Raw genomic sequence first — 20700 nt, forward strand, 5'->3', positions numbered from 1 at the left:
CAACACTCCAAACGCTTTTGGCTTATCAACCCAGGACCCAGGTCTACTTCCCAACAATGAACCTGAAGATGGCAAACACGGTAGCAGTCTCAGCTGTACAAGACTTCTTTGACGGCAATCCGGACGTGCTCTTCGTCCGCTTCGTCGTCGTGGACCACGCGGCGGTGCTCCGCGTGTCCGTCATGCCCAGAAAGGCCACGCTCCAAGTGGCTGCCGACGGGTCCTTCAACGCGAACATGTCCGTGTTCGTCGTGGGCATCACGGCGTTCGACACGGCAAACCTGGAGGCGCTCCAGCTCGGGGTCGACAAGATCGTGCCGGACTGGGCCACGTTGAAAGTGTGCTCCTTCTATCCGAGCCACGCCATCGTCATGTGCGCCGTCCGAGAAGCAGGTAAAACGGGACCAAGCGTCGACGACGACGACGACGACGACGGATTCGGCCTATGTCCGAGGAGCATCCTGGCGAAGCAGGTGCAGCGGGCCCAGAGCGCCGCGGGTCAGGACATCCTGGTCGGCCTGGAGCTCGAGTTCCTTCTGTACAAGTCGGGCGCCACCGACTTCACCCGGCCGGCGACAGCCCGCCCGAACTTCAACTCGACGTTCCTGTACGACCAGGCCCTGACCAGCGTGCTCGATGACATCGCCCAGACGCTGGCGCGCGCCGACATCAACATTCTCAAGTACCACCCCGAGGGCATGGGCCCTGGCCTCTTCGAGATCGTCCTGCCCCCGTACGGGCCGCTTGAGGCCGCGGACGCCGCCGTCTACTGCCGCGAGACCATCAAGACGGTGGCGCGGCGCCACGGGTACGAGGCGACCATGTGCCCGTTCCCGTTCGAGCAGGGTGATTTATATCAGTGCCTGCACGCGAGCGTTTCGGTCTCGGACACGGCCGCCGCCGACTATTTTCTATCCGGTGTGCTGGGCAATCTAGCCGCCGTCGGGGCCTTTGCCATGCCAGGCGTGCTCCAGAGCGACCGGCGCCTGGCTTGCGACACGACCAAACAGCTGGTGCGCTGGGGGCGCGACAACAAGTCGTGCGCGGTGAGGGAGCGGCGACCGGGCCTGTGGGAGATGCGCTTCTCGGACGCGGCCATGAACCCGTACCTGGCCTTCGCGGCCCTGATCGCTGCCGGCGTCGCCGGCATCGAGAGCCGCAGGGAGCTGACGGTGAAGCCGCTGCCACACATGTCGTTGAACCCGCTCGAGACGGTCTCGAAGGAGGAGCTGGAAACCACGGACTCTATTCCTGCTTTGCTGGAGGGTCGGCTGGCACGGCTTGCGAACAATGACGTCTTAAGAGCCGCGTTGGGTTCGCGGTTGGTGGACGAGTTTGTGAGGTTGAAGAGGTGCGAAATTAAGGCCGCGAGCCGAATGACGGCAGCCGAGATTAATGAGCGGCTTAGACTGATCTTTTAGTTAGTACTCTGGTCATGCTGCTGTATTCACTAGCTAAATTTAGCATACATATAAGTGTTGAAGTACGTTGATTGATATGGTATCCCTGTTTTGTATTGGCATGTCTGTATATCTAGGAAAGCCCCTTCATTTGCTTGGCCGTATTTTGCCTGAGGCAAAATGCATGCGCCATCGAAATTCAGTCATTTGGCAGGTGAAATCCGTCCTAGCTATGTGACTGACATTCCTCTGGACTGCCCTGCTTTTATCTAGGTTAGGCTGCTGCTGTTGAATTGTAGGATGCCGTAAGACATGTGTGTATTGCTCTGATCTCTTCTAATCTGTCCTTAATACATAATCCATGCGCTCTCTTATACCTAGTTCTATAGTGGAGTCGTGTTAGTAAGGTACAACTTGAACATGGCATTTGCGCCTGAATATCAAGTTCGCTGGACGCGTCTAAACAGACAATACTTAGTTAGCCCTCAGCTTATAATTAGAAACGCAAATCAATAAGCTTCAGGTCTAGGTTGGTTGGTTGGCTTGCATGTTGGCTAGGGCAAGTCGTACCGGTACGTTAACACCTGAGTTGCAACTTCATCCTTATGAATGTGATGACGAGAGAGAAAGTTCCCGATACTACCGTCCTTGGCGATATTCAGGAGACAGCATGTGATGGAAACGTTTCGTTATTGATCGTAGTGGGAGTCGCCACTGATTGATGTCTGTACAAGCGACTCATTGCATTTACGCAGGTCAAACCTCATTCCCACGTCGGTCGTCGAAATCTTACAGCATGCGCCGTCAACTTTGGCTGGAAAGTATCCTGGTTCATGTGGTATTGATGGTAGTCGTTGATGAGTACGTTTTTGTCAAAATAGCTAGATTGGCCAGTATGATTTATGATACAAATATCATCAATAACTTACCATCAACAAGCTAAACTTGGCCAAAACCATGCAAAGTACATTTTATCAGTGTCCCCTCTATTAGATGCCTCTTAATTCGACGATGAATCAGACTTATACAAAAACAAACGGAAAACACTCAATACAGGTCATACACATATCTTACAGATGTTGTTAGATACGCCGAGGTCCTATGAGGGGGTCAAATATGTGTCTGATGTGCTTATTCCGCGGTCAAAGGCCTGCAAGATTTCCCTACGTTGGTGGTCTCGAAATTGCTTGCTGGCCGTTCTGCTGCATATATTTCAAACAAAGAAATTCGTGGGCGTGTAGTAAAACACCAAGAAAACCGGTGCTGTGATGCCGCAACCCATCCTGGCAGCCTTCCGCAGCTTGCCGTAAAGACCCACTTATCCGGACCGACCAATTCGCCCCACAGCGATGGTCCCAGGCGAAGTACAAATAGACCTTCGTCCTTAATCCATAGTTAATGAGGGCAAGCCGTCTAGTTCACACTATTCTGCCGTGTAGTACGAGTAACCTCGGGCATGCGATAACGGGTGAATAGACGCAAAGCAAAGCGTATGCCATGGCTTCCTTCTGGTACATTACTGAACCTACAGACTTGACACATTTACAGATATTCAAACTTTAAACTGCATCCCAGTTTTCTAATAAACTAGTTTTTCTCTCTCGGTCCTTCAACCATTGTAATCAACACTGAAGGAACTTAGTAGTCTATTTTGAAAGTCTTTCCCCGGGAGACATACTAATAACCAATCAACAAGATGTTAACCCTGAATGTTAGAACTTTACAAAAGCTTATTAGCTTTCTCTGAGAGTAAATTAGAGGTAATCATCTGATCTGCTACTTCTAAGTATGGCTGGAAGTTGGATTCCGAGAGTTGCTAGTAAACTTAGAAACTTTGTGGGCAAAGTATAACATGAAGAAAGACAGTGACAGCTGTGAAGGTTAGCTGCTCATGGTACTGAACTTGTACATCTCAGCGCCACCATTGTGACTACATACAACGGATTACTAGATAGGATTTTGCGATCATTTGGAGTATCAAGTGGCATAGAGAGGATTTCACAGTGGCTTAAACTGGTATTCTCAGCGGAGGCACAAATGGGATGTCACGACTCCAAACTTTCAGCCCTATCACCGGCGCTTCCGATGGTAGACTTTATACTCATCATCACAAGAAGAAATTCTAATCCACCGCCTGATTCGACGGCTAAAGTAAGCATAAACAAAGTCGTGGTGTGAGTTGAGGGGATTGAAATTGCCACATGAGGTGCATGTAGAATCACGAGGTCGTAAATGTGAATCAAAAAAAAATTGAAATTGCTTGTAAGCCTAGGTATGTCATTAATATACAGTTTATCCCGTAATATACACCTCATATCATACTGCATGCTGTTGTCCGTGGGGGTTCCTCCTTCGCATCATTTTGCTCCTTCTTTGATGGCCTTTACCTTGGCCACGGCCGCATGTATCCACTCGCCGACGTTCTTAATGTTTTGTTGCATCAGGCTCTCCCGCGCCTCCTTGACCTTGCCCATCCGCTCCTGGTACCCAGCCGTATCGCCGACAAAACGCTTGATCGTATCCATCTCGTCTTCGCCCGGCTCCGACAGCCACACGGCTTCGCGCGGCAGATAGGTGTACGCCGCGAGGAGCTTCTCGCTAGCAACGATGGGCGCACCGGCAATCAGCGCAGCGGGCACCGTGGACGAGGCCTTGCGGTCAAGGTAATCATCGTCGGCAAACGCGGGGATAATGGTGAAGGCGCCGGACAGGGTACGGTAGAAGTCAGGGTAGGACAGGTCCTGATCGAAGACGACGTTGCTCTTGAGGTCGTCGGGCACGCTGGGGGGCTCGCCGTGGCCGATAACGTGCAGAGTGACCTTCCTATTCTTCTCCTCCTCGGTGCCGGCCTTGGCGCGCAGTTCGCCGATGACGTGACCGAGTTGCTCGAAAGTGTGCTGGTAGTTGCGGCGGCCCGAGGAGTAGTCGCCCTGCATGGCGAGCGACAGACCCTCCAGGTTCGGGTCGGGCAGTTTAACGGGGAAGACGGGGGGGAGCACGTGGACGGTGTAGTTGAGCTCGCGACCCCAATTTTCGGCCGTGTCGCGTTGAAGGAAGTTGGCGGTGTGCTGGCTGAGACCGATGAAGTCGGCCATGCCCTTCTCGATGTACTCGCGGATAACATCGACGTGCTGGCCCTCTCGCCAACGGTCGGCGTGGTGCACGAGACAGAAGAGGTAGGTCTCTCCCCTAGCGAGCAGGTCGCGGAACTCCTTGGCCTTTTGGTCGAGGTCGAGCTCGCAGGTGGTGGAGATGAGGACGTGAGGGAGGGTGGCGGCGGCGACCATGGAGGGGAGTTCCTCAGAGGGGATGATCTCGGAAATGGGGGAGACCAGCTTGAAGGAGTTCATGATATCCTGCATGTTGTAGCGCTGTTGACGGAGCATGAGGGTCAGGTCGATGTTGGGCACGCCGCCAAAGGCCGTGACAAGGGCGGAGGTGACCTCATCGTGGGTACCGACTGTCTCGACGATGGCGACGCGGACATTCTTCCCAGGGCGGGTGGCTTTGAGGGTGGTCAGGCCCAAATCGGTGACAAAGGGGGTTTTCCAACCACGGGCCGTGGACCAGGCGGCGTCGTGGTAGAAGAAGATGAAAACGCCGAGGATGAGGAGACCGAAGATGCAGACGAGCGTCAGCCGCCGCCGGGGGGTGGCGATGGCGACCATGATGGCCGGTATCTAACTGCCAGAAAAGGACCCTGAAACAGACGATGGAGAGAAGGTTCTCTCAATTAAAAAAAAATAAAGTTGACAAACGAGGGAGTAAACGAGGAAAAGAGAGTGTGTGGCCCAAAAAAGTCTAAAGTACCTTATCATGGTCCCAAAAGCGGCACAGCAAGAAGTGGAGCGGTTTGCTGAACAGGAGAGGGGGGACGAAAGAGGAGAGAAAGATCCGCCTCAGAAGCTTCCCGTCCAACCCGGATGACGGCTTGGCAATTGTTGCAAAGAAATTGCATCGTCATCGTGGTATCACCGCAACTTCTACAGAGTACAGAGATCACTGTTCACAGTTGCTGATCCGTGGTGGGAGCACCGCCAAGTGACGAGTTTCTTACATGGATCTCTAATGGCAATAGAGTAGGTACTTATTTCATACGCCACTATTAATGAAGAACTTTAGTTGAAAGTCAGTTGCAGGGGAGCACCTCGCCCGCAAAAGGAAAAGGCGCAACGGTTTTGCTGCCTGGAAAAGGGGCCAGCACATTTGTGATCACCATCCCACCTTCCAAAAAGGGGTTAGTATCTCAAGAAGGTTATTATTCCATGCAAAAAAGTCCAAGGCCGTTATCAGGTCCCAGCGAGAACCGTCAACGATACTGGAGTGGTTATCCCAGATTCGCTGAAACCTCGGTAGTACTGCAGCAATACAAGTCTGCAGCAGCAGAGAGCACCAATAACTATCAAACATCCTTACTGCACTGGAGTTGCCGATCATACTACCCTAAGGGCTCACTCGAATGCGAAGTCTCTGGAGAAAAGAACCACAGCGTGACATGGCCCACTTATTAAGATTCTGTCAACCTCTCACCCCGCAAATCCAAATGCGTGGGGGGCGTCGCATTCGTAGCCGCTATCGGGAAGACAATGAATTTGGCGTGAAGGACAGAGAAACGCATGAGGCGTCAAATGCTACATCCAGAGAGACAAGTAACGGACGCCATCACCAAAACTTTCAAAGCAACCGCCAAGACTTTGGTTGCCAACGGTTATCCGAGTGCATAAACTGACGGCCAAGGCATCTCCGTCACGCTACACCCAATTTGTTGGGCTAATCTTGCCAAAGTGGAGGCCGGCCCGTTTGCACCAACAGACTGACCAACAGCGGGAAATGAACCTGAAAATGTTTGTGCATGGATGGGACGGACTTGGCCAGTCAAATCAGTCAATTCCGAAGTCACGCGCATTTGATCCGCCACCGCGCAATAACGCTGCACTGTGAGAGCGAGGAGTTACATAACAACGGCAAGATCAGCCAGCGAAATCAACTCAATTACTGGTGATTTGACAGCAAGCTCTGCAAACTCTAACAGCAGTTGCAGCAGTTGCAGCAATGAAGGCTATCGGGGCAAAACGTATTGAAAGCAAGTGGGGTACGGAGGATCTCGCCAGCATCTTTACCAACATCTACTTAGGGCCAGCCGGAGGTTTCTGGAGATAGCGTCATTTTGAGCATGGGATTTAGTTGGTTCAGGTAGGAAAAAGTAGGTGAAGGATGCAACCAACGGCAGGCTATCTATCCTCCCGCCTCATCCTTGACCTTATCACGCACGCAACACAGCTCACAAAACCTCCGCTGAATTCAGCAGGCGGTCCAATACAGAGTGCGAGATGGTCCACAGAGGGTGGGCTCGCAGATGTGAAATACGAGCGAGGCGACAGACGCCCCCTGTTCGCTTGTCCACATTCGCCCGAGTCTAACCCCAATTCGGCAGTACATCGGCTGTAGTTTTGCTTCTCCGAGGTTGCGTACATTCCCGCTGGCAACTAAGTATTAGTGATTCGCAACGAGCCAATCAGGGCCTAAAACAATACTTGTTGGTTTGTGCCGAGTACCAAGACCAAGCAAGGCTCGATGGCCAAGGTGTTTTTGATCAAAGCTCTCGTTGTTGGGAGGGGAAAATCTAGTCGAGATCTGTGCTTTGAAATGATTGTAAATCCAGGGTGGATTTGCTGGATACCATTTTACGGGTCGCCACAGTAATTTGGGCCTGCCAGGGCTGCCCCTTGGCATTACCACCACAGCAGTGTTGTTACAGCCTTACGGCCCGCGGCGCATAGTGAGCTCAGTGAGCCTCCCCCCCCCCTAAAAAAAGTTGGCGCCATCACCACGTTTCTTGACATCGCCACTTGTTCGCCCTCGAACACGACCACATCATCACCATGGCTGACCGAACTAAGGAGGACGCCGAGCAGGGCATCCCGCTACGCGGAAACTCCTTCGATGGCGAGGAGGAGGGCGACTCCCTCGTGGGCCGCGCTCGCGCCGGTCCTCAACGCAGCTCCCTGCTGCCGCCGATTTCTCTCGCCAACATCGACAATAATGCGCCCGTCTCAGTCGTGGCTTATTGTATGGCCTCCATCTCCATGACCGTCGTCAATAAGTACGTTGTCTCGGGAGCCTCATGGAACCTGACATTCTTCTATTTGGCTGCACAGGTATGATTGTGAAATCCCCTTCATCTCTCGAGGACGGTCCTTGGAAATTCTAACACCTCTAGGCCATCATCTGTATCACCGTCATCACCGCGTGCAAGCGGGTCGGCATGATCAAGTCTCTTACCCCGGTCACCCTGGACAAGTCCAAGAAATGTACGTCGCCAATTGCCTCCAATCTGCAACAAATGGCACTCCAAAACTAGCTTTGCTAACCCTGATAGGGTTCCCGATCTCATTCCTTCTTGTTGGCATGATCTACACGAGCACCAAGGCGCTTCAGTACCTTTCGGTTCCCGTCTACACCATCTTCAAGAACCTGACCATCATCGCCATTGCCTATGGCGAGGTCTTCCTGTGGGGCGGTGAGGTCACCCGCATGGCACAAATGGCCTTCTCTCTAATGGTTCTGAGCTCCGTCATCGCGGCCTGGGCTGATATCCGGAACGCCCTCACCGGTGACATGGGTGACGGCTCCAAGGACGCGATCGCGACTCTCAATGCCGGCTACATGTGGATGGCCTTGAACGTCGTCTGCACCGCCACCTACACCCTGAGCCTGCGCAAGGTCATCAAGAAGATGGACTTTAAGGACTGGGACAGTACGTTCCTCCCTCTTTGCATCGTTTCTTCTCGGGCTATGCCGTTGCTGTGACAAAAAAGCTGACTCTCTAGCCATGTACTACAACAACCTACTCACCATCCCCATTCTCATCGTCGCCTCCCTCCTCGCCGAAGACTGGGGCCACGACAACCTCGTCAAGAACTTCCCCGAGGAACAGCGCAACCGTATCTGCGTGGGTATCGTCTACTCCGGCCTCGCCACCATCTTCATCTCCTACTGCTCCGCCTGGTGCATCCGCGTCACCTCATCCACCACCTACTCCATGGTCGGGGCCCTCAACAAGCTGCCTATCGCCATCAGTGGCCTCATCTTCTTCTCCGCCCCCGTTACCGTCGGCAGCGTCTCTGCGATTGCCCTGGGTTTTGTGTCCGGCATAGTTTATGCTTTTGCTAAAAAGTGGGAGACCGACGCTAAGAAGCAGAGCCTACCCACCAAGGAGGACGCAATCAACATCAACAGCACCAGCAACAGCAGTGGCGCGAGGTCATGAGTGTCAACTTTTGCATCGATTTTTGAACAAATCATAGCGTCTTTGGAGAGCGCGTTAACTGCAAAGGTATGTTTTGATATAGAAGCGTGTCACAGAACAGGGCACGCAGCAGACATGAGAGATTCGTAAGGAAAAAGTGTTTAGTATTCTTTGGAAGTAGATAGGGACGAAGAGCCCATATAAGGAGGAATGTTGTGAGCTATTCACGTGCAAATACACGGGGCAGATGGACTGCCAAGAACTCCAGGCTTCAATGAATGAGGGTGTCATGACAAGGCGGAAGTCTAATAGAAGGAGCACACGATAAGGCATTTAGAAGGGGAAAGCGCGAGGCATGGGCATTTTACAGGCCGGATTTGGATTGGTTGTATACTATACCTGCATGCTCGCCTCATACTTCCTCTTTATTCCAAGTTCCAGGCCGTGTAAGTCTGCGGCGTGGCCGTTGTGGTTGAGCCCCCATGTTGGTACGGCTCGTCAGCCAGGGAAGGTGCGGCACGGCTCTTCAGGCTTAAATCTGGGAATTTCGACTTGATCTCTACTATTCCGGGCTGCTGGGCCGAGCAATTGTGCTCTATCTGCATACGGGCTGAAATCCTGACTACAATGCTACGGTGAGTGATACTAGTATATTTGCCTCACAGGAGAGCATTCCTCCGCCATGATTCTTGTTTGCAGCTCGTGGTTTCCAGAGTCCAATAGTGAGACGATCAAGAGGTGGCCGGGATCAAATCATTGCATCCTCTGCGAGACCAGAGCCAGCTCCTCGTCAGGTAGAAGCAGCTCGACGCTGTTGCAATAAAGAGCCTCATCAGCTCGATTGATGGCCACGATGATGCATTCTAAAAGAACTGTGCATTCGGGCGTTTTTGGCCGGTGCCAAGCAAGATACTTTAGTTAGATAGCAGAACGGTATGTATTTCCTGCAATCTTTATTCGCCAATCCACACTGCCGGTAACTGTGAATTGCATAAGAAATTGTTGGTCACATAAAGCTAGGGGGTGTGTGAGAGTTCAAGCTATACAGCCAGAAACCACACCCCCAGAGGTATCTAAGCTTGGATGGAATGAAGCACGGCAATATGTCGTCATGGCCGTGCTGAAGAGACTGTAAATTTACTGATACAGCCTGGGACGCCCTCTACAAGATTCTCTCAAGAATTTTACCCAATATTTGACGCCATAGTCATGGCCTCTGTTTCTCGTACGCTCTCTCATTACCAAGTCTCGGTTGTGTGTGAGACCCAAACCCGATTGGGGCGGTGGCAGAGAGATAACCGTGCTACAGCAGATGAAGGCCCTGCTAGTCGCCCAGGGACGTCGCTAGATAAGAGAGAGGCATCGGCTTAGTGATTCTGCTCGGAGGTATAGTGGGAAGATATTATGTGGGTAGAGATATCTCGTATATGCCTCAGACTTGTGGTCAGGGGCGGCAAGTCCATAAATTGAATGTCTTAGATTGGAGATTATCGCTTCTCAGTATGTTACCAGTATGAGCCGTGATGTGATACGTTGTCATGAGTGCCGGCGCTGTAATACGGGCGTCGAAGCGTAATGAGTGCTCTGGTGTCACTGGCGCCGCTGAGCTGTCTGCAAATGTCGGTTTAATCACCGATACATCGCCGGATGAAACCTGACGATGTCATATATTAATCGTTTGACGGCGTTGGATACTGCGGATACTTGGTTGCGGAACTTAGGAAATGAACATTTCAAATTTCAAATCTTGCATATCCAGTAAAGAGGTGATTGGGGGGACATGAGGTTAACACAAAGAATCAAACTTGCACTCGATCAAGGACCTGGGACGCGGATAACAACATAAAGCGCTTGCGCGAGGGTGGGTTGTTGTCGAGTTCTTGTGTAACCTCATGCTCTAGCTTAGTCTCGAGCTCTCCCAGCGAAAATTGAGACTTCCTGCTGCATGGGGGCAAGTGGACTCCAGCGGCTGGATAATGTCGGTTACACATGGCAAGGAGCACGAGGGAAATGATTGGTAGAATAATGGTTATTCGAGGCAGCGAGCATTTTCTGACAAATGCTCAGCAACCAATCATCCATTCATCAATTTCATAGCGAACAACGTCCCATTGAAGGTGTCCAATTCACCGCCGTTCATCAACTTTTCTTACATCCCGAGTGCCCCTATTGGGTTGAGAGCCGTTGGAATTAGCCCAGAAACCAAAGTAACACACAGAGGGCTTACGGTGGGTAGGGCTAAACGTCATGCCTAAAGCCACATCCACCGACGTAGCTAGGAGATGGCTGGCTCAATTGTTCAAACGAGTTATTCGTAGTAGCGCTTTTCTATTATTCTTAGCTAGTTGGCCAGATATTCAGTGAACCCAAATGGCTCTCTAATAGTGAAACAGTTGATGTGGCATTGGCAATGCAACTTGACGTCGGGTATGCTGACAGGAATGAAGAAATAAGACTCGCCAGCTATAGGGTTGCACATCTTGAAACTCGCTAGGAAGAAGTTGGGGTCGGCATATGCGGTTGTCTGGTGTTCTCATGCCACTCAGCTGCTATCTTGAACGAGTCTGAGATACGCGTTGGCCTCGTTAGGTATGCTCTCTCCAATCTAACGTTTAGCGGGCTTAAGATCACCATAGCTTAGCCATCGGCAGATACCAGGCCCAAAGCAGGTTTCGCATGATGTTTGAACCTCTGAGTGTGCCAACAAGAGGCTCTTGCCATTTGCAAATTCTCAACAGTGCAATAGGTCTGGTGGTGTAGTGGTTATCACGTTAGTCTTACACACTAAAGGTCTCCGGTTCAATCCCGGGCCAGATCAATTGTTTTATTTTTATTTTTGAGCGTTCGCAATGGCGGGTGAATTTGCACGGCCTCATCGGATAGGTGGGCAGGATTGACGACACTCATTCCTAGAGAAAACGAGACTTTGAGGCGGCGGGCTTGCTTTGAGCCACTACCATGCCTGTCAATGGATATGGGAGAGTCAGCTTTGGGTCTTTGAAAACCGGTACAGCGGCTGCGAGTGTCAGCACAGCCTCGGACGAGAATTATGGGTTACTTTTAGAAAGGTTTTATCAATGAATGGTATGAGACTCGCCCCGTCAGTAAAGAAACAGAAACATTTTTAGCCACGAGTGAGCATCTGAGGGTGGTCTAATCTTGGTGATAAGACGTAATTTAGCTACTTAGTTATATGGTAGTCTTAGTGTGAAATATCCTGGGGTCTTACCTCAAGGTGAAATGTTGCTCAGAATAGCTATTAGATACACATATATCGATTTATGTTGGACCTCAAGCTTCTTACTGACAAGTAAACACCTTCTCAATTGAAATCACGCCAACACCAGTCCATCTCTTGAAAACCTTGCACGCGCTTTGACGAAAACATTACGCCCCTCTCCCAACATACAATATTTCTTCCCTTTTACAGCATGATATAGCAAGATCTTAAGAATTTTGCAATTATGATTAACAGAGGCGCTATAGTCGAGAACTCTACGTGTGATGAGCTCATGTTCCAAGGCAATAGCGTCGCAGCGGACGAAGGTCATCTGGGCCTGGTAAACTAACAGAAGCGCCCATCTAGATCAGTAGTTGTACGGTCTCCATGCAAATTTTGAAAGTCAACTCTAGGAAAAATCTCTCATTTTCATGTTGCGCATATGATGGCCCTAGTGCCCATGAGTAACTGTAGTACTCTTTCCCCCCCTCATTCTCATGCTAGCTACCGCTACAATCATCATCCCGTAACGACTAAGTCGATCCCTAGGGCCCCTCTGCCAAGTGGTGGTGTCGCAATGACCACGAGCAGGTGACGCGAGGAGCACATGCAAGCGTAGCAGGAGGAAGTGTTAAATGCTCCAGTGCGGATCTGTAGTGGCGGACGGGCGACGGAGGAGCTATTCCAGGGCGTGAGAATTGCTAATCGCAGTGGTGGTGCGGAGGGTCGTGGTGAAGCCAATGGTGACAGTGAGACGGTAAGTCTCATGCCAGTGAGGTTGGCAGGTAGTGTGGTATATGTGTGCGGGCCATAGCCAGGTAACGGTCTCGAGGAGGGGCGGTTTGTTGGCGGCAGCAGCCCGGAGGACGAGCGGTACGACGTACGGGTGGGCGTCTTTGCCGGGATGGCGGTTGTTTATCTCCGCATTACTGCGTTTGATGTCTCTTTTTACAGAGCAGGCATGTAGGCCGACGCAGCCGGTGGGATATGGAGTCGAGGATTGACATGTTCTGAGCGAGGTGAGCAAGTTGAATGTGGCCACTGCGTGTCAAGACCATGAATGCCGTTGCCTGAATCGAGGGCGACTAGTGAGATTCAAGATACTCTCCCTGGATAATCAAGTACGTACCCTGCCGGGACCATGCTGCCTGGCGCCACACTCATACAAATTCCTCTCGGGCCCAGCAACGGCCCCACCCGCCGATTTTAGTGGGCCGAACTCCGGGCGACCCTCTGCAGAGGCAGCCAAACCACGACTCGAGGGACCGCCACAGCTAATCGCGCCAAAACCATCGCAGCACATTCAGTGTTGTCAAAAAGATGCCCACCTCGATCGGCTCAACGCATTCATGGAGTAGCTAGAGTTGGACACAGTTCGAATCGGTCTTATCGTCGTCGTCTTAATTCATAAACGGAAGGAGTCTTTTGACTTTTTGGTGAAAGAGCACGACACATGCTGTGCTCAGGTCGGTCCGCTTCAAAGGCACAGGCTAGCTTTGAGAATTGGCGTAAAACCGACCCATGATGGTGCGGAGTTCCGCGTCGACTCGTGGCAGATGGTGGTGGATCGGACGTGGGTTTGAATGCGCTCCTGGGCTGGATTCATCGAGATTGTTATAATTAGCATGACAGTGCAGCCGGGTCGGGCCTTGCCGTGGGGCCGCAGTCGGGCCGGGACGGAGGCATAGCTCATTGCTGATGGAACCTGATGTCCCCAATACATGCCTACCAAACTAAGACCCATTGAAGAATGAACCCGGCTTGCATCGCATCTCCGTTGTACCGTTCAAATCATGTGGCATTGCACCGGGGTTTCACTACCTAGTTTGGCCTACTCTGCTCGCTTGATGAACCTTATCAGCATCCCGATCTTAACCAGGCATGACATTGCATCACCGACCCTGCCATCTGTCAACGTCGCCATCAGTCATTGTACCTAGCCATGCTTAACTCTGGCGCCACTCCCGTTGTGGAGCCGGTGGACTGCACCAGTGGAAGCTGCCCCATGGGAGATGTCCGCACTGACCACCATTGAGTGGATGACGCCAGTTTTGCTGCACAATGTCCGTACCAGTACCTTTGTTACATCCCAGTTAGATTGCGAGGAAATACAATAGTTACACTGAAGGAAATAATCCAGTTTCCCAAGGGTCGTTTAGATTAAACAGGTCTTATCAATGATGGGCCGGACCTTCTCGATGATCTTGGCGAATTGCGTGCAGACGAGCAGTGCACAATGCCGCCAGAATCGCTAAACAGAAAGATGCCTGGGTAGCGCAAGCCACAAAAAATTAGTGAGCGTCCCTGTAAACACCAGCCTAATTCCACGCCATGTACAGTTAATCTTTCAGAAAAGACCACATCCTCATACCACTACTAGCGACTATTGACAACTTTGAATTGTTTGCTAATCTTTGCTTAATACCTAATGAGTAACAACAACAACTGCACTTAAATCTGGACTAGTACTGATCTTTACAATTCGCTCTAACTGGCTGTCTTGAACAGCATTTGTGCGGGCTGCCTAGAGCAGATCAAGCAGTAGGCATTTGTCAAGGGACACTATGACATGACGACTATGGGCGCCCCCCTACTGCAGTACAAGTAGTCCTTTTTAGGCCAAGCCACCTTTATAGGCAACGCGATCCTAACATCTGTGGCTGCAGTGAATCTAATGCCTGCATGGAAGCCCTGCCATCTCTGTGTGAGCTGCTTCAGCGCAACCCATTGCGTTTCGTGTCCAAGAGCCACCACAAAACACAGATGTTGTGTAAGCAGAAACAGAATGGCACGGCAGCGCGACTGTGAGCTCGATTTATCAGAAGTTCTTAGCCGTCCAATCTCGAGCAGAAAAATGTACATCGCATTCTTCTATGTGTTCTAGCTGCAACATGCGCACCGACGGCTTCGGGCTTGCCCGTCAACTGTATGCTTTAAGACAACTTGCCACGCCCCAACAGAAGACAAGCACAAGGAGACTTCCACTCGTTACAACCCGAAAGCAGTGAATTTTCGCCAACCTACAGAGAACTTATGTGTTTTTGCGACTGCAAGAACGCCAGAATCAAGTGTTCTAGGGGCTATAGTTCTGTTCCCGTTTCCTGCCTTCTACCAAAGCCATGCAGGTGTAGTGCAGCAGCAGCAGCAAGCCGAGGACTCCAGCGACCGTGGCACCCCTCAGGAACTAGTTTCCGTTTGTCACATTTTTGATGAGATTGAGAGCCTGGAACATTAGAGACACAAACTGCAAAAGGGCTAAATGAAGTTTCTCGGAATTCCCACATGTACACAAAAGAGAAAGAGCGAACGGATCATCGAGTAGTCTGCCTATCAACCTGCGTTGTTTTCTCATATCTCTTTAAAAACACCTCTCTGTATTCTTATCAATTCCACCATGCCTCAATCGTCTATCTGTCGACATCACCTGTGCAGTCAGTCAGCATGACATAATTCAAAGCACCCAAGGTTTGCGTCGAAGACTTACCAAACACCAGATCCATGGTGCCAATGATGGCCACCGCATCAGCCAACATGTGACCCTTGGCCATAGTATCGAAACCACTCAGGTTGGCAAATCCAGGTGAGCGGATATGCACGCGGTACGGTCTCTCGCTGCCATCGCTGACCACAAAGACGCCCATCTCACCCTTTGGCGCCTCAATCGCAGTGTACGTCTCACCCGGCGGCACTGCGTACCCCTTGCTGTAAAGCAGGAAGTGGTGGATCAACGCCTCCATATTCTCCTTCATTGCGGCACGGGGTGGCGGCGAAATCTTGTAGTCCTCGACGCGCACGGGTCCGGCGGGCATTTTGTTGAGGCACTGGTGGATGATTCGGAGGGATTGGCGGAATTCCTCCATACGGCACAGGTACCGGTCGTAGCAGTCGCCGTGCTTGCCCACGGGAATGTCGAATTCAACCTGATCGTAAGCGTCATAGGGCGAGGACTTGCGGATGTCCCAGGGCACACCGGAACCACGAAGCATAACACCAGTGAAGGACATGTTGAGTGCTTCAGCAGCGGTTACGACGCCGATACCACTGAGACGTTCGATCCAGATGCGGTTGTCCGTCAGCATCTCTTCCGTTTCATCGATTCGGTCGCCGAACTGCGTCGCCCATTGATAAATATCGTCGAGAAGTCCGATGGGGATATCTTGGTGAACGCCACCGGGACGGACGTATGCAGCGTGAAAACGTGCGCCAGAAACACGTTCGTAGAACTCCTATTTCCGCAGCGGCCCTGTTAGCATTGAACTTCCAAGCGCTTACCCGCAGCGTCATCATTCTCATTCATTCGCAGAGTCAGTGATGCTTACCATCAGCTTCTCTCGCTCCTCGAAACCCCAGAGGAAAGGCGTCAGAGCACCGACATCCATGGCGTGTGTGAGAACGGCCATGAGGTGGTTGAGAATGCGGGTAATCTCTGCAAACATGGTCCGAATCCACTTGGCGCGTTCAGGGATCTCAATGTTCAATAGCTTTTCAACAGCGAGGGCAAAGCACTGTTCATTGGTCATCATGGAGATGTAGTCGAGTCGGTCGAAATAGGGCACAGCCTGCAGGTACGTCTTGTATTCGCAAAGCTTCTCCGTACCGCGGTGCAGCAAACCGATATGGGGGTCGGAGCGCACGATCTCCTCACCATTGAGCTCGAGGATCAGACGAAGGACGCCATGAGCGGCGGGATGCTGTGGTCCGAAGTTGACGGTGTAATGGCGGATTTTGCGGCCCTGCGTAGAGTCCTCGTGCGATGCGGCCACGGCCCCTTCCGCGCCTGCTCCAGGCAGGCCAAAGTTCTCGTCCGCGGGGGTGAGCACAGTGCCCTGGGCATCCTGTGGATAGGCATAGCGGCAGAGGTTGGTCGTGGAGAAGGAGGCAGTGGCAGTCGCTCGCGATGATGTCGCGGGTTTCGACGCGGTCGGTCGGATGGGACTGGGGAGGGCGAGGACGCCGGCAGGTCTCAACCAAAGCCGCTTCGCCGAGTGGCCGGCCAATCTTTGCAGGGCAACCATTGTGCCTTTGATCCTTTGAAGAATTCGGGCTGCGGAGATCGAGAAGCTAAAAAATAGCTTCTTCGCTGGGGATGGGATCGCGCCGATAGGGGTGGGTGGTGTGTGAGATTTTGTGGCCAGCGTGATTTAACAATGGTTAGGTAGAGATAAAATCACGACCCACCCATGCAAAGATAGCTAAGCAGTAATCGAGGCGTACTTGGTTGGTCGAGGAAGGGCATGTAAGCGAGCCCTTGTTGGAGGGAGGTCCAGGATCGACCCTGCCAGGCAGGTAAACAACAAACAAACAAACAATCCTCTTGACAGTTTTCCACCAGAGCATTGCAAACGACTTAAAGCATCTCACCCCCTACCAGGAGAGTAACGGAGTTGACACTTAAATTCGGATTCGAACTCAGAGCGAGGAAAAATAAGAAAGAAATATGTGAAAACAGACTCAGTATTAGGAGACTGGTTCATGAGTCGGCCTTTTGATTGTATCTGTATTTACAAATTTCGTCATCGAATTAAAGATATTGTATGTTTAAAAGGAATTTGGCATTGTTGTAGAAGGCAGATACTATTTTGCCAATAGCATCCCGCCTCACCCTGACAACGGTATGGCACGGTTAGGTGGAAGGGGGGCATCGTGTTCACTATGTAACACGACCAACTCCCAATGGCGGTATGGCAGAATGCAGCATGCTCCTCAAGGTTCCGAGACTGAATTTCGAGGTGGACAGGTCTAGTTGCTGTAAATGGCGTCACCGTCGAACTTGGGTCGACTGTGTGTTGCTATTCAAGCCATGTGCCGTCCATTCTCTGAAATAATGAACACTCTTGCATAATTTAAAAAATGGTGCCCTTCGTACTGTTCGTAAAACATAAATTACATTACATAACGTGGCAGGGAGACCGCCATCACTTACCCTTCTTGGCACGCTTGTTGGGGCAGCATTCTCCATGTCATCAGACCAACCTAGTTGTATATGATCAATACTCACAAGTTGGCTGACGTTACAATGGATCCGGTATCAGCAGATTCTGGCCAATAGCAATTCAGGTACTGTACATCAGCCACCCACCGCCCTGCACACCACATCACCGATTATCATGTTGCAGGGCACTCGTATCTTCCACGGATTTGAACGTGTGTACGTTAACAAGACCAGAAATGTCAGACAGTAATGTCTAGTCTTGGTGAAGCTGCAAATATTGTGCACCAGGACGATAGAAAATAAAAATAAAATGAGGGGGAGAAGTGGCGCGTCAAGAAAGAATTCCAAGATCCTTGTTGGCGCTGTGCCTCCTCCTGTGTTCAGCGATTGGTAGGGAAGCGTTTCCGGGCAGCTCCACGGTGGGGGGCAGTTGTCTGATCCCCCATTTATATACTCCGTATGCCAGGCTAGCACCCAACCCTTGCTTCCGGGGCCCGTTCCGAGCTACCAGCCCCATTGTCATCCGTGGGGCTACTTCGGATCTGTACCCGTAACATCGTATGAGCGGAAGAAGGAGGAGGAGAATGAGGCCCGGGTTGGACAGGTAAGTGGATAAAACTTAGCACCAATTCTCATGACTCAAAATTGCTACTTAACTAAAGATTCAGACTGACGTTCTTTGGCCAGAAAGGTATCAACGCGAGTGAGAGCAACTTGGTTCTGCGAAACACGGATAGGCAGCGAGAGATGTGCGAGCCAAGCAAATGCGCCGCGTAAATGCGCCGCGTACCCGCTGGTCCGCATTGCTCGACGCAGAAGCGATCCGTTCGGGTGTAATTACGGATACAACTACGGATATGACGGGCGAATAGAATTCGATTTTCCTTCACCCTGTACTGACTCGCCTGCTTCACCCCAATCAGGCCAGCAATGCCTGCCTCGCTCCAAGAGTAGCTACCCACCTATTGCGGGAGATCAAAGTCCGGCGTCTGGAGGGCGAGGCGAGAAACAGTAACGTAAACAGGACAGCCATGGCTAGAAAAGAAAGCTGACGCAACATGTCTGAAGGCGGAATTGAGTTTACCCCCAGCTGCAGCTGGTACGTCGACTTGTCACAAGGCCAGCTTTTCCCCCTCTGCAAGTAAATCGTAACTAGGGAGGCTTTTGTTAGCAGGCATTTCTTTCCACAAGTCAAGAGGGACGGCCCGGTAACATACCCCCAGTCATGCATGCAGCGTTCTGAATTTGTTGCCGGTGGTCCTTCAGTGAACAAGTCAGTAAACCGGCAATGTTTGCTGCACATGCATTTGTGTAGGAAATCCATCCACACTTCCACTTACTTGTGACGTCTGAGTCTAGATATTTGGTCAGCTTTTCTTGTACCTCGGGCTCACGGCCGGCTCGGACGCTGGATAGGATCTGAACGCGAGCAGCCCTCTTGCTCCGAAGCTTCTCAAACTTGATCAAGGAGTCTACAATGTCGTTTTCGCCGCTTCCTTTCATGAGGAAGCCGAGGGCAGCACCATCCTCGATGGCCATGTTGGCACCTTGCGCCCCAAAAGGCAACATCTGATGACGTTACGCGTCAGATTGCCCTTCTTTGTATAAAATGCATAGTCCTTGCTTGCTGTGGCTGAAGGGTAAGGTGAAAAGAAAAACAAACCGGGTGCACGGCGTCTCCAATCAAGACGACACGCCCGCGAACCCAAGTGGATATGGGCTCGTGGACGTACAAGGGCCAGCGTTTGAGATGCGAAGCCATGCCAATCATCGTCTTGATGCTCGTATCGAAGTGGTCGTACTCTTGCATCATAGCTCCCTTCAACTCTGAGTCTTATGGTTAGCTGGCGGAGCACTGTGAAAGTGTCTCGAGAAACAAATCTCACCATCAGACTCTTCGATGGTCTGGATCTCGGATGGGTGGATGCCAACGAAATTCTGAAGCTTGTTTCTGGTATTTGACGAGTCACTAAAAACCGCTTACCCAGATCGGTGTGACGAGATTTCTCAGGGGGTCATACTCACCCATGGCAGCCATACCATATCATATGTCTCTCCTTCGCCGTCTCGGCCATGTCGGCAAACAAGGTGACGGTGCCTACAGTTGTATCCAGCCATGCTGCCAACTCCTTGTCGGCCTTTAGCTTATTCGTTTCGATCAAAAACCGAAATGCTGCCATGCCAGAATGCACCGGCTTCTTGGCCTCATCATCACCCTCTCCGAGAACGTAGCTCCGCAAGACAGAGTTGCCCCCGTCAGCAACAACCACAATATCTGCGCTTGCCGTTTCCCCGTTGTCTAATATGACTCCGGCACCATCATCTCGAGAGAAGACATTCTGCACTCGGGTCCCCAGGCGCAAGTCAACCGGTGGGCCCGATGCTTTGCTCTCTGTTCCATCATGAACCTCACGAGCCAGCCTCATCAGCTCGGCGTGCAAGTCGGCGCGGTGAACTGCCCACGTCCCCGGCTCGATCTTGGGAACGTCGTGCACAATATTCAGCTTCTCAAGATTCTCGCCACGCACAAAGTTATACCCGGTCACTCGATAGGCTAACGCACGCTCAAAGTCGAAGCCCAGGCTGCGCAGCAAACGGGCTCCGTTGGGAGTGACGTTGATCGCTGCGCCGACCTCTGGGTTTGCAAAGGCCGACTTCTCAAGCAGGTGAACGGTGTGGCCCGCCTGGCGCAGGGCCACAGCGGCGGTGACACCGGCGATTCCGGCCCCGGCGACGATAATGTTGAGACTTCTGCTCGGGTTGAGGGACCCCATGATATCGGCGGTGGTGATCGTCGTGTGAATTTGTTGATATGGAATGACTGGGAAACGATACACAGTTGGTTCCTAGGCTTGGTTGCCATTATCATATACCTGAAGTCAGGGATTGCTTTAGTGAA

The 20700-nt window shown here is 51.6% G+C and overlaps 5 protein-coding genes across 5 annotated transcripts; 2 read left to right on the plus strand and 3 right to left on the minus strand.

Annotated features, from left to right (window-relative positions):
* Window positions 1-56: 56 nt before the first annotated feature.
* Window positions 57-1421, plus strand: EsH8_I_000016 (uncharacterized protein; the record flags this gene model as incomplete). The annotated part of the gene is made up of 1 exon (XM_083267429.1): window positions 57-1421. The coding sequence occupies one exon, from the start codon at window positions 57-59 to the stop codon at window positions 1419-1421; it is 1365 nt and encodes a 454-aa protein (XP_083117867.1).
* A 2336-nt stretch (window positions 1422-3757) lies between these two features.
* On the minus strand, window positions 3758-5068 carry EsH8_I_000017 (uncharacterized protein; the record flags this gene model as incomplete). Its single annotated transcript, XM_083267430.1, has 1 exon — window positions 3758-5068. One exon carries the CDS (start codon window positions 5066-5068, stop codon window positions 3758-3760), a length of 1311 nt encoding a protein of 436 aa, XP_083117868.1.
* Window positions 5069-7282: 2214 nt separating this feature from the next.
* EsH8_I_000018 (GDP-mannose transporter) lies at window positions 7283-8670 on the plus strand (the record flags this gene model as incomplete). Its single annotated transcript, XM_083267431.1, has 4 exons — window positions 7283-7558; window positions 7621-7711; window positions 7780-8157; window positions 8231-8670. The coding sequence occupies 4 exons, from the start codon at window positions 7283-7285 to the stop codon at window positions 8668-8670; spliced, it is 1185 nt and encodes a 394-aa protein (XP_083117869.1).
* Window positions 8671-15276: 6606 nt separating this feature from the next.
* On the minus strand, window positions 15277-16884 carry EsH8_I_000019 (NADH-quinone oxidoreductase subunit D; the record flags this gene model as incomplete). The annotated part of the gene is made up of 2 exons (XM_083267432.1): window positions 15277-16095; window positions 16189-16884. The coding sequence occupies 2 exons, from the start codon at window positions 16882-16884 to the stop codon at window positions 15277-15279; spliced, it is 1515 nt and encodes a 504-aa protein (XP_083117870.1).
* Window positions 16885-18913: 2029 nt separating this feature from the next.
* On the minus strand, window positions 18914-20575 carry EsH8_I_000020 (uncharacterized protein; the record flags this gene model as incomplete). The annotated part of the gene is made up of 6 exons (XM_083267433.1): window positions 18914-18953; window positions 19019-19061; window positions 19142-19370; window positions 19465-19628; window positions 19688-19752; window positions 19827-20575. 6 exons carry the CDS (start codon window positions 20573-20575, stop codon window positions 18914-18916), a joined length of 1290 nt encoding a protein of 429 aa, XP_083117871.1.
* Between the last annotated feature and the right edge of the window lie 125 nt (window positions 20576-20700).

The sequence above is a fragment of the Colletotrichum jinshuiense genome, chromosome 1, assembly GCF_051148585.1.
Source record: "Colletotrichum jinshuiense chromosome 1, complete sequence".
In the NCBI taxonomy this organism is placed as follows: Eukaryota; Fungi; Ascomycota; class Sordariomycetes; order Glomerellales; family Glomerellaceae; genus Colletotrichum; species Colletotrichum jinshuiense.